At 41.8% G+C, this 16,205-nt stretch overlaps 1 protein-coding gene across 1 annotated transcript; it reads left to right on the forward strand.

The window, feature by feature from the left end:
* The first annotated feature begins 2,611 nt into the window (after positions 1-2,611).
* Positions 2,612-7,243, forward strand: SSTR1 (somatostatin receptor 1). Its single transcript, XM_009005962.5, has one exon. It carries the CDS (start codon positions 3,658-3,660, stop codon positions 4,831-4,833), a length of 1,176 nt encoding a protein of 391 aa, XP_009004210.1. The 5' UTR covers positions 2,612-3,657; the 3' UTR covers positions 4,834-7,243.
* The last annotated feature ends 8,962 nt before the right edge of the window (positions 7,244-16,205 follow it).

Below are 16,205 nucleotides of genomic sequence, written 5' to 3' on the forward strand. Positions count from 1 at the left end.
CCTGAGACATCAGTGCTAGTGTGAGCCGTGATAGCACCACTACACTCCAGCCTGGGTGGCAGTGCAAAACCCTGTCTCAAAAATTTTTTTAATTAAAAAATAAATATATGACTGAAAAATATAATAATGCTGCATAGCTTATATCCATCTCAGTCCCTCTCTCTGTCTTTCTCTTGTGCTTTTTAAAATTGAAGTAAAACTCCATAATATACAATTTGTAATTTTAATCATTTTTAAAGTGTAACAATTCAGGGATTTTTAGTATATTCACAGTGTTACACAATCATCACCACTATCTAATTCCAGAACATCTTCATCACCCAAAAAAGAAACCTCATACCCATTAGCAGTCCTTCCTCACTCCCCTCTGACCCCAGCCCCTGGTAACCACTAATTTACCTTGTCTCTGTGTATTTGTCTACCCTGGGCATGTCATATAAATGGAATCATTCCATACATGGCCTTTTGTATCTGGCTTCTTTCCTTTGCATAATGTTTTTAAGGTTCATCTATGTTGAAGCATGTATTAGTACTTCATTTTTTGATGGTTGAATACTATTCCATTGCATGGATATACCACATTTTATTAAGTCAGCAATTGAAAGATATTTGGGTTTTTTCTAATGTTTGGCTATTATGAATAGTGCTGCTATGAATGTTCATGCACAATCTTTTGTTTAAATACCTGTTTTCAATTCTGAGGAGCAAACAGAAGTGCAATTGCTGACTCTTACAGTCATTCTAGTTTAAACTTTTTGAGGAATCACCAAATTTTTTTTCTAAAGTTTCTGCATTATTTTCTTATTCCCATCAACAATGTATGAGTATTCTCATTTCCCCACTTTCCTGCTAACATTTAATTTCTGCTTTTAAAAATTTTATTATAGCCATGCTAATGGGTGAAATGCAGCATCTCTTTGTTAGTATCTTTGTACAGGTAAATAATCCATCATAGAAACCACTGCAAAAGGAAAGATTAAAAAAACCATTCTTACGTCAGGTCTTAAGTTTTCTTGTTTTGTATATGAGGCCACAAAATTGAGAGTTTTCCCTAAGATGAGCTGCAAGTGAACTTAATGAAATTCTGAACAACAAAGCTATTTTTCACTGACTCCCATCAGACTCCCCAAAGAGCAACCACGATCAAAGCTAAGACATCTAAATAATGACTTTTGAAATGCAAGCTCCTAGAGGTATAGATAGTTGTCTTCAGTCGGTGACGGGCAGAGGCATCTAAACCATTATATGAGGTTTGGCTAGTAAACTGCTCTTCTGGGATTCTGGGGCAATACTCATTTTCTTTTTTGAGCTTAATGAACATTTATTTTCTCTCATGTGGTGAGTTTGTAAAGGAAAAATAAATATAACTAAACACCAACTCTACATTCTACTTTAAAGAAGGCAATTTATTCAGATAACACAATGGGTTAAAACAGTTTGAGCCTTATGAAACTTCAAATTCCATCCTAGCACATTTCTCATTAATAATTTAGTGTCCCTTGCAGACATTCCTATGAATGTCTGTCGTCATTTAATATTTGATTGCTATCAACAACACACTACAGACGTTATTCCTTCCTTTTCAAGACAGTTTTGGGAACTAGAACACATACAGTATATGTAAGTGATTACCTGGATAAAGCAATAGGAATTATACTTTTTTGTTTTTAATTTCTGCATCCATTTCTTCATTCTAGACTGGTACAAATAGCCTCCATGAGGAGTTTAGCCTCTCCTTGAGTAAAGCTAGTGAGGGGAGGGAAACTGAGACTCATTGTACAGCGGGCAGGCGCAGCCTGGTTGAGGAGGAGAAACCGGAGAAGGCAAAGCTGGAAGGAGGCAGAGCACTAAGCTGCTGCGGGTCAGTTTTCCTGTGAACAGGCAAGTTTCAGGTAAAGATTTGCAGGGATCTTATGGAGCAAAGCAGCGTTTTTGAAAAGGAACAAGGGAGTTGCAAGGAGTGTGATTCCTCCTTCCACAGGAACAGTTGGCAAGCCATAGAGAGCCTAGAGTAGGAATGAGGGGAAGTCCCAGGGGTCCTTTAAAAATCCTGATAATTGAACATTCATTCTTTCTTACCGTTTTGATTACTAAACAAAGTCAGCGAGCTTCAGGCTTTCCTACACTGATGCATCTTAATGATTTGGGCATGACAACCAGCGCCAGGTCACACACCAAGCTTCAGAGAAAGGTGACATCCTAGCACTTCCTGGAAAAATTCGCACGTCGCCCTGCTACAAGGGGTTGGTGACAGGTCTGGTCAATGCAAGGCACCTCTCCCCAAACCCCATCCCCCACCTGGATTTAGAAGAGCTGCCGTCCCCGCCCACCCAAGCCTTTAACTCTCCTCTCCCAGAGCCCGCCAACTCTCCAGGGTACAAAGTACAGCAGGGACGCGGGTGGAGCCCTTCTAAGCGGCACAGCCTTATCTTTCTCCAGTGAACACCTAGGTGGATTTCCAATACCGCACCTGGCACGTTCTGGAGGGAGTCTCAAGCTCCTCCAGAGCTCCCTGCCGGGCGTCCTCGTTTCTGCAGTCGATATTCCTGTGGGAGACGCGGGGGACTCTGAGCGCTACGAGCTTTATTAAGAGATTTGCAGTGGTTCACTCGGGTCCCTGAACACTCCCAACAGCCTAAGCTGCCTGCGCAGAAGCCCGTAAAGCAGGGTGGTTGCCCTTTCTTCCCTGAACGCTTGCGGCTTAGGGTCACTTTCCGCGACTCTAAGAGTAATTGGGTGGGCACCAGTTCTGGGGTCAGGCCCCAAGAAGGGAGTTGGACTGCAGGAAGAACATCAGCCTGCTACCAGACTGCACCTGCACTTTGCACCGGCCATCTAAGCCTCAGTCTGGAGGTTGCGAACCCCGGGTAAGGAGGAACCAGAGCTTCCCCGGCGGGTCTGAGCTGCAGGGCAAGCGGGGACGGGAACTGGGAGTTTAAGATTCTGGACTGAGGAACTGGAAAGGAGCTGGGGTCTCCAGAGAAAAGGGTAGCAACGGAGGGAAACTGAGATGAACTCCAGACATCCATGTTCATGGGTCCCTTTGAATCTTTGCTTTCAAAAGGAGAGGAGTAGGATCGGACAGAATCTATACCTTTGGTTCCCGCCCACCCTCCAGTAAGGCCGAGGAACTCCCTTGGTTCCTCTGAGAGAAAGGCAGATGGTGCTGCCAGGCAACCTCGAACCCCGGAAGCAGCCGCTGAAGTTGAGCAGTGTGCAGGACTGGGAAGGAAAAAAAAAAAGGGAGGAGGAGGGACAAGCCACCTATGTGCTCACCTCCCTCTCTTTCTCCATCCCACCCCCTTTTTTCGTAGCTGCTGACGTGCTGGTGGTACCTATTAATCATTCACCAGCCCAGAGCTGCGCCAGTTAATGGCTGTGCCGCGCGGGGCTCCCGCATCCTGGCCTCCCCTCTCCACCGTCTCGCGTGCCCCGGCAACCAGAGCTGCAAACGGCAGCGCCCAGGCAACCACTGGGCTGTGCGCCCCGCTGGCGCCGGTAGGAGCCGCGCTCCCCACAGCGGTTGCGCTCTATCCATAGGCGCTGGGCGGCTGTGGGCTGCAAGCGAAAGGTTGGGTGCGGAGGGAGGGTGCAGGCGGCGGGGGCACAAGGAGAGCGCCCCAGCCCTGGCAGCCCCACTGGCCCCCCTCAGCTGGGATGTTCCCCAATGGCACCGCCTCCTCTCCTTCCTCCTCTCCTAGCCCCAGCCCGGGCAGCTGCGGCGAAGGAGGCGGCAGCAGGGGCCCCGGGGCTGGCGCTGCGGACGGCATGGAGGAGCCAGGGCGAAACGCGTCCCAGAACGGAACTTTGAGCGAGGGCCAGGGCAGCGCCATCCTCATCTCTTTCATCTACTCTGTGGTGTGCCTGGTGGGACTGTGTGGGAACTCTATGGTCATCTACGTGATCCTGCGCTATGCCAAGATGAAGACGGCCACCAACATCTACATCCTAAATCTGGCCATTGCCGATGAGCTGCTCATGCTCAGCGTGCCCTTCTTGGTCACCTCCACGTTGTTGCACCATTGGCCCTTCGGTGCGCTGCTCTGCCGCCTCGTGCTCAGCGTGGACGCAGTCAACATGTTCACTAGCATCTACTGTCTGACTGTGCTTAGCGTGGACCGCTACGTGGCCGTGGTGCATCCCATCAAAGCGGCCCGTTACCGCCGGCCCACCGTAGCCAAGGTAGTGAACTTGGGCGTGTGGGTGCTATCACTGCTCGTCATCCTGCCCATCGTGGTCTTCTCTCGCACTGCGGCCAACAGCGACGGCACGGTGGCCTGCAACATGCTCATGCCAGAGCCCGCTCAACGCTGGCTGGTGGGCTTCGTGTTGTACACCTTTCTCATGGGCTTCCTGCTGCCCGTAGGGGCTATCTGCCTGTGCTACGTGCTCATCATTGCCAAAATGCGCATGGTGGCCCTCAAGGCCGGCTGGCAGCAGCGCAAGCGCTCGGAGCGTAAGATCACCTTAATGGTAATGATGGTGGTGATGGTGTTTGTCATCTGCTGGATGCCTTTCTACGTGGTGCAGCTGGTCAACGTGTTTGCTGAGCAGGACGACGCCACGGTGAGCCAGCTCTCGGTCATCCTCGGCTATGCCAACAGCTGTGCCAACCCCATACTCTACGGCTTTCTCTCAGACAACTTCAAGCGCTCTTTCCAACGCATCCTATGCCTCAGCTGGATGGACAACGCCGCGGAGGAGCCGGTCGACTATTATGCCACCGCACTCAAGAGCCGTGCCTACAGCGTGGAAGACTTCCAACCCGAGAACCTGGAGTCCGGCGGCGTCTTCCGTAATGGCACTTGCACGTCCCGGATCACTACACTCTGAGCCAGGGCCACGCAGGGGCCCTGCGCCCGAGAAGAAGGGAAGGCCGGGTGCGAAAGGGAGGGTATCCAGGGCGCCAGGGTGCGGTCTGGATAACGTGGAGCTTGGACACCCCGAGCCTCTGGTGGAGGGACCCAGGAAAGGCGCGCAACAATGGTAGAAGTGAGAGCTTTGCTTATAAACTGGGAAGACTTTCAGGCTACCTTTTTCTGGATCTCCCACTTTTGGTTCCTTCCTCCACGGCGTTTACTCCTCTGACCCTCTGTTTTCCCCACCCTGCAACTTCGATCCTTTCTTCCCCACCGTCCAGCCAGTGCAGATCACGAACTCATTAACAACTCAGTCTGATCCTCAGCTCCTCCAGACGTTATTTGCTTGTTTAAGCTGAGCCACGGATACCGCCACGGGTTTCCCTCGGGGTTAGTCCCTAGCTCTCCTTCAGCCCCGCCTAGCCATGCTGGGCCACCGTCAGGGTTCTGCTTGGTGCCCCTACTGGAGTCTCGAGAATGACCCCGCAGCCCTACCTTAAGGAAAGTGGGACTTGAGAAAGATCTAGGCAGCTGGTCTTTTCTCCTACTCTTGAGTGAAGGCGCACCTTTCCCTGCCCGCCCCCCACCACTCTCACTCCACCCAGAGTGGAGCCAGGTGCTTCGTAAATAGGTCCGGAGCTTCGAACCCCAGGCTTTCTGGAGCCCCCATCCAAACCCTCCTTTGGAGCAAAAAGGAGCTGAGAACAAGCCGCGTGAGGAGTTTTTATTAGTCTTCAGGGTCGGAGTGGGGGCTCCTAATAGGAATCACCCTCCTACTGGGCGTTTTCAAAGACTTGCGCTGGGCGCTCCTGGGCGTGCCTGTTCTGCGACCGGCAGGGTAGGGAAGTGCAGGGCGCACCTTTTCCTTCCCCGGGGTTCGGCTGCAGGGCTGCAGAGCGGCTGGGCTCTCTCTCTCACCCAAGCTTCCGGAGGAGCAGACGTTAAAGTAACAAGAAACGGGGTTTCCTGCTCTGGTGTATCTCAAAAGACCGGACACCCGGGAAGGGGGAACCTAGGGCGACGCTGACGCCGCAACCTGCAGGCTCCAGAGTGTGGCCTGTCTGGCCTCTAAGGGTTGCTGCCTTTCAAGCGGTGCCTAAGAAGTTATTTTCTTGTTTAACATATGTATTTATTAATTTATTTGTGGTGTTGGAAAATGTGTCTCTGCTTTCCTTTTCTCTGCTTGCCTGGCCCCAGGTCTTTTCTTTGGGACACTGGAGTGGGCATGGAAGTGGAAGTGGGGGCAAGCTCTCCCCCACTCCCTGGGCTTCTCAAAGCCCCTCCTCTTTGCTGGGCCCTTTTGTCTTATCCTTTCTTCCAGCTTTTCTATTTTTGATTGTGTTGAGTGAAATTTGGAGATTTTTCATACTTTTCTTACTATAGTCTCTTCTTTGTCTCATTCAAATAATAAATAAATGATAATGTGGGTTATCCTCCTCTCCATGCACAGTGGAAAGTCCTGAACTCCTGGCTTTCCAGGAGACATATATAGGGGAACATCACCCTATATATGATTTGAGTGTATATATATATATTAATATGTATATGATGTGGACATATATATACTTGTTTATCTTGCTCCATTGTCATAAATCCATGAGTCTAAGTATAGCCACTAATGGTGACAGGTGTGAGTCTGGCTGAACACTTTCAGTTTCAGGAGTTCAAGCAGCACTCAAACCTGAGCAGAGGAATCTCATTCAGATGAGACTTCAATCACTGCTGAAGATGCCCCTGTTTCCTCTAGGTTCCAGCAGAGGTGATTCTTACATATGATCCAGTTAACATCATCACTTTTTTTGAGGACATTGAAAGTGGAATAATTTGTTTCTGTGTTTAATCTTATCAACTACATTGGAAGCCTGAGCAGGGTGAGGACCAATAATTTTAATTCTTTGTATTTCCTGCATTGCTTTAGTATGCTGGCTTGTACATCGTAGGCACTAAATATATGTTTGTTGGTTGTTTAAGCCAGAGTGTTTTACAACTATCTGGAGATACTACATCTGCGGTTCTCAGGTTCACTCATTGACATGATATACAGCGGTTGAAATCACTATTGAAAAATACTTTTTGTGTATATTTGCTTCAACAACTTTGTGCTTTCCTGAAAGCAGTAACCAAGAGTTAAGATATCCCTAATGTTTTGTTTAAACTAATGAACAAATATGCTTTGAGTCATAAGTCAGAAAGTTTAGGTCTGTCCCTTAATAAAAATATATATTATTACTCCTTTGGAAAATAGATTTTTAATGATTAAGAACTGTGAAATTTACAAATCAAAATATTAATCATTATCCTACTAAGAGGATATAAATTTAGTGCTCTTTACCTGTTACCATTGTAATATTAACTAAATAAACAGATGTATTATGCTGTTCCAAGTTGTCTTTGCTATGTGAATTTCACTGTTTCAGTGGATTACTTGGAAACAGACACACAGACACACACACACACACACACACACACACACACGCTTAGTTGCCTTATGTTTCACTTAGATTTTAAGAAGAAAGTTTTCAGATTACTTTTGGGAATTTTACCAAGTTTGTGGTTATACCCCGAATTATTTTCTTAAAAAGAAAACTCTGCTAGTTCCAAAAAGGAAAGAGGGGGGAACAGAGAGAAAGAAGGAAAAGTTAACCCAGGATGAAGAGGAATCAATGCACTAATTTACACTCTGTTGTTAGCAAACTAACTGGATGATATCTTAATCTCTCACAGATTAAATTACTGTCTACACTCACTTACAACCTCAGACTTTTTTGAGAGCTAGGTAACTGCTGATTTACATCATGAGGAAAGATAATGGGAAGAGAAAACTATCTCTTAAAGATGTCCCAGAAGGCAGTGAGTAAAAGAAATAGAAAAATCAGATTTTGACATAAGAGAAGGACTTATTTTCTGCTTTGTTCACTGATGGCCATATCCATCCCTGGAGAATGTAAGAAATCAATAGGGAAGTGTGTTTGTTTGTAACAAATTTGATCTTTTTAGAGCAGTTTTATTTTCAAACCAAAATGAACAAAAAGGAATATTTTCCAAGCAGGTAATAGCAGTGGTTCCAGAAGCAGAGTTGGGGACGGAGAGTTCAATGCCTTCAAATACCCTTGATTCTAAGCTTTATATGATTCTATACATCATCACAATAAGATTAGGGATAGCTGGACTTTTGTCAATTTTATTATTTTTTTCTCTCACTATGCAAGTCTGTTTTATTATTTTTAAAAGCTGCAGCAAGGCGGCAAATTAAACTCATAACTTAGATGTGCAGAGAAAACATATTTTGTCATTTGGTATTCCAAGCCCCTTCCAACACATTAGCTGAGTGAAATATTAAACAGATAGGCAACCACTTGAGCTTGATAATTTAAATAGCCATTAAAAAATTAAAAATTTTGTTTAAGTAAGTTTGGATAGTCTCTCAACCAGCCTCCTCCTTCTCTTCTGATATCCCTAAAATGGCTTTAGAATGAATATGAAGAGGAGGTTTTACGCATGCTAGTGGAGGAAGGAATAAGGTCAAGTCTTTGGGAAAGGGGCCCTCTCTTCCTTTTGCTCTCTGGGGCCAGGTCCTTTGTCTACCTGTCTGCTTCCTGGCTGCAGTTTGTTGAAATCTGCAGCTGTCAGAGCCTGTGAATCAACCTTTCAGCTTGGGGAAGCCTGCACTGCAGTTCCTGTCGAATGCAGCTTTCTCAAGTCTTCTAAGACCCTGACACCAGCTCAGTGGTCTCCCCCAGCCTCTGCTGAGGAGTGATCTCACCCTGCCACAGAGGCCGCATGGTGAAACTGCTGGCTCAGTGACTACAGGGGACTTCAGTGGCTGTACACTAGCAACCCTTAGAATCTGCTTGGTCTGACTGTGCCTCTCTTTTTTCTGTGGCTTTCAGGTCTTCTTCATGTGTCTTTACTTTTGTCGACCTTACTTATTAAAACATTCCACTCTCCCACCTCACCTTTACACTAGAGGAAAATCACAGTAGTTGAGTCCTTCAGTCTTAGTGCTGGAGTTGCTGTAGCAGGAAAAAAGTATTTAGCAATCCTTCCTGCTCCTCCCCTGAACACACACCTACCTGATTTCCAAGCATGTTTGCATTACCTAGAAGTTGGAGTCAAGTCCTCTACTATCCTAATGTAACGAGCCTCTCCTCAGGTAGAGGAGACTAAAATGAAACATGATTTATAGAAAAAAGTTAAAATATATCAGTGTCTGTGAATTATTACCTTTTTTATAAGTGACGTTTGTGTTCCAAGAGTAGCATTTCCCAGGCCATCTTCTTACCTAATACCCACAGAAAAGGAAGACATTTGAAAACCTTTGATTCCTTATCCATTTTAACTCTGACCATTGTACAACAATGTTGAACATGTAATTTTGGCCTGAGAAAAAAGGCAAGAATTTCATCTGGAGAACAGTATAGATGATTCATTTTGAAAATGGTAATATATTTCCAACCTATTTTAAACAAATAATAGAGATGTCATATTTATATTGCTCTGAAAAACACTTTAGCAATGGGATTCTGTTTTGAAAATTTTGCTCATTCCTGTTTTTATTCCAACATACCACATCGGAGTGTGGTATTCAACTAATTGATAGATGTTCATTTAACTTTTGCTTGTAACACACATAACAGTGGTGCGTGCTTACAAAATACCATATTGCAAAGTCTATGTTTCTCTCTTATTGGACCACACAACTTTGAGCTAATGAGAACCTCTTTCACATACTCAGATGGATATCTCACTTTTCATTTAATAAATTTCAGTTCGTTGACTTCAAAAGAAGGCAGACAGTTTCAACATTGTTGAAGTGACATGGTTTCCCAAGGGGAAGGCAGGTTCAGCAATAGTGTTGCAAGTGATCATTTATTATTTTGTTAAATATCTGGAGACCGGGTATTATAGTGAGCATAATATAAAAGGACTGTGTTAGGAATGATCAAATACAGCCCAGCTTCTGATATAAACTAGAAAGGAAGGGGCTTTGCAGGTATGACAAAGTTGAGGAGGCCTATGAACTGAATGAGCCAGTTAGAATGAAAATATCTAAATGTCTTTTTGTCATACTGTTGGGGAGACTGGAGCATCATCTAAGAAAAGATGGGATTTTAAATAAAATCACTGAATTTGGTAGAGTGTTCACTTTATAATATACATACCTTAAACTCAATCTGATTAGCCAAAAACCAGAAATACTATACTCATTTAAGACTGAGACTACAGGCATGTTACCAGAACTCTGGAGTAATAAGGAACTTAAAACTTTAAAAATAAATACCTCTTTAAGCCACGTTAATCTAAGGCTTCAATTTTGAGTGGATAAGAAGTATAAAAGGAAATGAGAAGTGGGAAATGCTATCAGCTAGCATATTAACTCTTCACTGAAGTTTAACTCTGGCCCACCTTCAGTGGCCTATTTGCTTGGAAATGTTAACGAGGAAGATTTCAAGTATTCTCAGCTTTAAGAATTTAAGAATACAAGACTTACTAAATGCTAGATTCCACTTGAAGGAGGACATGTTATATAGAGCAGGTCACTGTAGAATATTATATACAAAAACAGTTCTGATTTTCAAAAAATAATACCTATCTTAAAAGACAACTGATACTTCACTTAAATTTAAAGAGAGAGAGAAGGAAAAAAAAGACATGATAGGCAAGCAGGATGATATTTTACAACAGCACGTATTACTTACATAACTATTCTGGGAAAGGATGTCCAAATATTAATAAATAATAGCTCTCTGTTCTTTCTGTCTCTACAACCCTTGAACAACTTATTAATCTAGCTAATCTTATTAGCAGTGGCAAAATGTCGATTCAAAGTCAATAATTAAGTTCAACATTCTCATTGATGTCCAATGAGCCACTGCAACTAACAAACCGAAATGTTATCTGTATGTCTTTTTCAAAAGACTTTCAAGTCTCCCTATATATAAACTCTGGTACCTAAAATTCACACACACACACACACTTATTAATTAAACAAAAAGGAACTTCTTAGGCATTGGTGAAATAGAACTTCAAGACTGTCTTTTTTTCCCTTTTCCCTTTTTAAGTCCCATTTCTACCCCTTCTTTCCCCAGTTCAGGACCTCATGTTGTCTGATTTTCCCCACTTCTCCCAATAAAGTTCTTCTCAGAAAGGAATTTCCTTTGATTTATAGTTTACATAACTGACAAGCCTTTAAGTGTCATTTCTCCAGAAGTAGGACTTTTTAATATGGGCATAGCATCAGAAAATCAGGCAGCAGAATCCCTAAAATCACATGGTCCTCTAAGGTAAATGTTTCTCAAAAAGTGATCCACAATCCCAGCATCAGAATCACCTGAGAACTTATAAAAAATGTCGGGCCTCTGTGCCGCACCCACCAATATTTTGATTCATTATGTCTGGGGTAAATCTCAATTCTCAATGATTCTAAAATACAATAAAGTTTGAGTACTAATGAGTTAAGAGTTAAGAGCATGGAGTTTGCCATCAGCGGATGTGGCTCTGCTTTATTTATTGTGTAATACTGGACAATTTAATCTTTGTGATACACATTTTGCTCATCTGTAAGGTTCAAGATAATGACATCTCTTCCACAGGGCTGTCGTGATGAGACAACGCATGTCAAATGCCAAATAAGTCAGAACTTTTTTAGTATGAAAACTCAACTGGTTCACATGTGTGAAAAGTTGTGAGAAGATCTGGCTTCAGGGTGCAGTTGATCCGCAACTCACTAGAATTTTTTTCAGTCTCCATTTCTCATCTCTGACTTGTGCCATGTTGGCTTCAAACTCAGTCTGACTATTCTTTTGTAACAAGATAGATGCAGAAAGTAAAACATGTCATCTTTCTAGGTTCAAATTTCAAAGGAAAGAGAAAATGTTATTTTCTCTATTGGGCTGTCTGAGAAACTTTATCTGTTGGGAGGCACCCCCCTCTGGGTTTCTTGTCCTCAATACCTGTTGCTAAGTATGCCAAGAATGTGAGGCCCTGACTGCTGACTGTTCTGTACCTGGATTATTTCTCAAGGTTCTGTTTGCAGTGAGCAATCTTGGGCAGTCAGCTAATGCCTTTTTCAAGGTCAGAAAGAGGCTTGGTTACTGCTTGCTATAAGATGGTGGTTTCTCCAAGATCAGTGTCCCTCAGTTGTGAAAAAAACCCACTGCTGCACAGGATCCATCTGAACATCACTCATATGAGGATAGGAAGCAAAGAGAAGTAATGCAAATCATGCTTACTATGTATGCCATTAGCAATAAAGTTCTTGCCTGACCCAGGAATCTTGAATCTTCTGCCAGCCTCTATGAAACAGCAACAGACTAACTTATTAGCTTGCAAGAAAGGTGAGTAAAATTCCAGAACATGACAGCATCTGCCAATGAATTCATTAGCAAGGTCTGGGAAATATGACTGGCTGGCCTGGATAGATAGTCTACCCTTGGAGCTAGCATTGCCAACTTACCCAGAAGTAGGAGGGTAGCAGGGTGGATTTCAAGAGGAAAATGAAATAAAATTACTCAAAGTCTCTAATGAATGGTAGTTGCAAGGAAACAAACAGCAACAATAAAATCAAGCACCATCTACAACTGCCAGGCTTATTAAGAGCTCAGTAAGTTGAAGATATTATTATTAATCATTATTGGTGTTCTACAAGAGGAAGTTGAGAATTGAGGTGATTCAGATTGTAAAATGCTTCTACATGATCTAGCCATATAGAGTTATTTAGATAGTGTTAGATTCACTTTAAACAAAATGTTGTTTAATTGCTTCATTTCTGTGCATGGAAGCACCACTGAAAGCTGCACAAAATATATTTGTATTTATGCAATTTTTTTCTATGATAAAAGACACTAGTGATGTTGTTTATTTGGGAAATTCAAAATATCTCAAAAATGTTAAAAGGATTTTGATTTAGCAATTAACAGATTCCATACAACCTCAAGAAAATGAATCACTCTTTATATTAGATTCTACATCTTTAAAATCAGATTAGACATTAATCCAGGTTAGTAACAATTTGTTACATTTTATAAGATTAATGATATTATTTAAATGTTTAAAAATAACTTGATAAAATCATTTTAATGTCATAGTGTTAAGCATATTGAAGATGTCATTGAGATTAGAAACACATAGGAATAACACAGTGTTATGCAAAGGTTTGGCAGGGGCTGATATGAAGCTACACTTTATCAACAACAATTGGGGAAAGTGTGCTCTAAATACAACTTTAAGTAATATAAATAAGGTATTTACAAATATAAGTAATATAAATAAAGGTATTAAAACTACAACTAGAGATAGTTACCAATGATAAGTAAAATAGTATCCAAATAAGCTTCCTTTATTTTTACTGTGGCTTATACATATATCTATGCCACACATTTTGGGCCTAAAACACCATTGTGAAGATAACCAATTCCCATGAATTAGACTGACAGTTTAGTTCCCTTCAGATTTCATAGCAGTTGCATAAAACTGTCAGCAACTAGAATTTAAAATACAGCAGCAGGGCAGGCAAAAAAGGAAAGAGAAGTAACATTTACTCAGTACCTACTTTGTAAGTGACACATTTTGCTAGGTACTTTACATTTTATCTCATTTAGTTTTCCCCAAGATTCCTATGAATTAGAAATCTTCATTTCTCATACAAGGAAGGGGTGTGTGTGTGTGTGTGTGTGTGTGTGAGAGAGAGAGAGAGAGAGAGAGAGAGTGACTTGTCTAGTACATAAAAGCTGATAGGTGACAGAAACAGAACTAGAAGGACTAGAAACCAGACCTATTTGACTCCAAGAACCATGATCCTTCTATCATGTAAATTAAAGTCCTTTTAAATCTAAAATTGGGGAAAGTTTGACTATTGTTTCAGGATTCCCACATTACAGTGACCAAAACCAAAATGTACCACCCTACTCATGATCTCTACCTAAAGCATAAAATAAATAATTGGTAAATATTAAAGAAACTATAATATTTCCCACAGAAATCAATCAGATTGCTTAGGAGAAACACTATTTTCACTGCTAAGCAAAATGTGTCCATTTCAAGAACTTTATATGATACACATAAAGCCACACCATACATGCCCCTTCCTCCAATGAGGGAAGTTGTGCAGTGATTAAGTAGGTGGGATCAGGAATCAGAATGCATGGTTTAGCATCTTGGCCTTGGAAAATCACTGGTTGTTGTTTAAAGAAAAATCTTAGACAAATTATGTTTAATAGAGTTTAATTGAGCACTGAATGATTCAAAATTGGGCAGCCTTCAAATGAGAATAGGTTCAGAGAGACTCTCGTATAGCCACATGGTGAAAAATGTATGGTCAGAAAAGAAAGTGGGCTACGAAAAGTGGAAGTGAGGTACAGAAGCAGCCAAGTTGGCTCCAGGCCAGTGTTCACCCCATTAGAACATGGTTCAAATGGTTAGCCACCTCTGATTCACCAGAACTCACTGACTGGGACAACAATAGGTTACAGTTTGTGCACATCCACTGAGGTTACAGTTCACTATGTACAGAGAAACTTTTAGGCCAAACTTAGAACATATATGGAGGCAGCTTTGGGCTAAACAATTCCTCCCTTTTGGTCATCATCTCAATATTGAGAGACTGACCAAATCTTTAGGCATTGATGTCAATCTTTCACCATTTAATGTACTTACTTGGTCTTAAATTTTACAGGAAAATAGTAGGACAGTAGGTTTGTAAGGTAGAAACAAGGACTTCAGGTTATTTCCTCTTTTCATCAGGTTCTCACTCAGGTGAGAGTGCGAGCAAAACATAGTGCCTTTGTGCCCTACTCAGTTACCATCATTTTGAGTTTCTGATTTCACCACATCATCCTAAGTTATGGTGCCCAATTTTTGTTTGCACTTTTATCATTACAGTTGAAGAAAGACCATTTGCCATCCTTGAGATGGCAACATGCAAACATTTAAAACTGTTGAGAGAATACAGTGCACCAGGGAGACTATTATGTCTATCAGGAGGATAATATTAAGAGTTTGGTGTGCTCTGTAGCCAGGTCCCAGTGAACCAAAACAACTAAAATCAAATAGATTGAAGAATGAACTAGATAAAAATTCTCCTCTTTTCAACCAAGCAGCCTGCTCATTAATCTCCTACTACTGAATCTCTAAAACCCAACGTACACCTCTATGTGCAACTAGAAGTATCAGCAATGGCAGATACTTCTCGGTTTAGCCAGCAAGTCATCTAGAGCAATTCTGTTATAAAGCATAACTTTAACAAGAGAATTTTAAATCTGTTGTGAAACCACAGGCTTTGCAGTAGAATCTGTTATAGAGCCCAGCATGAGGGATAAATTGCTAACTATTGCCTCATTTACACCAAACCATGGAAAAAAGAGACCTAACAAATGAAGCCCATCCAGAAGAGTGAATGCCTCCTGGCAATGTACTCTCTAACTTATGGAGGCATAAGTTCTCTTTAATCTGTGATGTAGGTTAAAGAGTGAACCAATATTTTGTTTCTGATCAATTATGAAGCAACAACGGTGCCACTGATTCTGTCTTGTAGCATCTGGTCCAGGTATTGAGAACATATCTCTAGGCCTCACTATGACCATCTATCCAGACCTCTGAATCTAGAGGCTTAAAGCCAAAAACATATATAAGTTCACAGTCAAATCAAGCAGTTATTGAATTATATTTAACCAACAATTTTGAAGCCATTCCTATTTTACCAACAACTTAAAAAGTGGCTTCACTTACCAAACATCATGTACAAATAACACATGTCATATACAAATAACACTATCTAGACCCCTGAACCTAGAGGCTCAAAACCAAAAACAAACATAAGCTCACTGTCAAGTCAAGCAATTATTGAATTATATTTAACCAACAATTTTGAAGCTGTTCCTATTTTACCAACAACTTAAAAACTAGCTTTATTTAGCAAACGTTATCAAATACAAATAACACATATAGACATATAGATATAGAGACACATAGACTGAAGCAAATTTACAGCTTTCATAAAGTATTCTCATTTGCTGGCTTTCAGTTTTCTCCCTCATTCAGACTATCACTCTTTCAATTACCTGTTTCATTGCCCTAAGCAATTGTTAGCTAGGCAACCCTAAATTTGCATTTCTAAAAGGATAACTCAGGTGAAACAAGAAACTGTATTTCAAAAGCACACAGCTAAGATTTTAGGCCTAAATATAAGAGCATCATTTATTCCAACCAAGGAAAACCCGATGTAGTAAAAGTTCAGTTAAGAGGAAATGGCCAGAAAATCACCTTAAAGAAACAAATGACTTGTTAAATAAATTTTAAACAATGGTAAGAATTTTTAATGTCCACAGACAGATACTTTTACATATGGAA

The sequence above is a fragment of the Callithrix jacchus genome, chromosome 8, assembly GCF_049354715.1.
Source record: "Callithrix jacchus isolate 240 chromosome 8, calJac240_pri, whole genome shotgun sequence".
Classification (NCBI taxonomy): domain Eukaryota; kingdom Metazoa; phylum Chordata; class Mammalia; order Primates; family Cebidae; genus Callithrix; species Callithrix jacchus.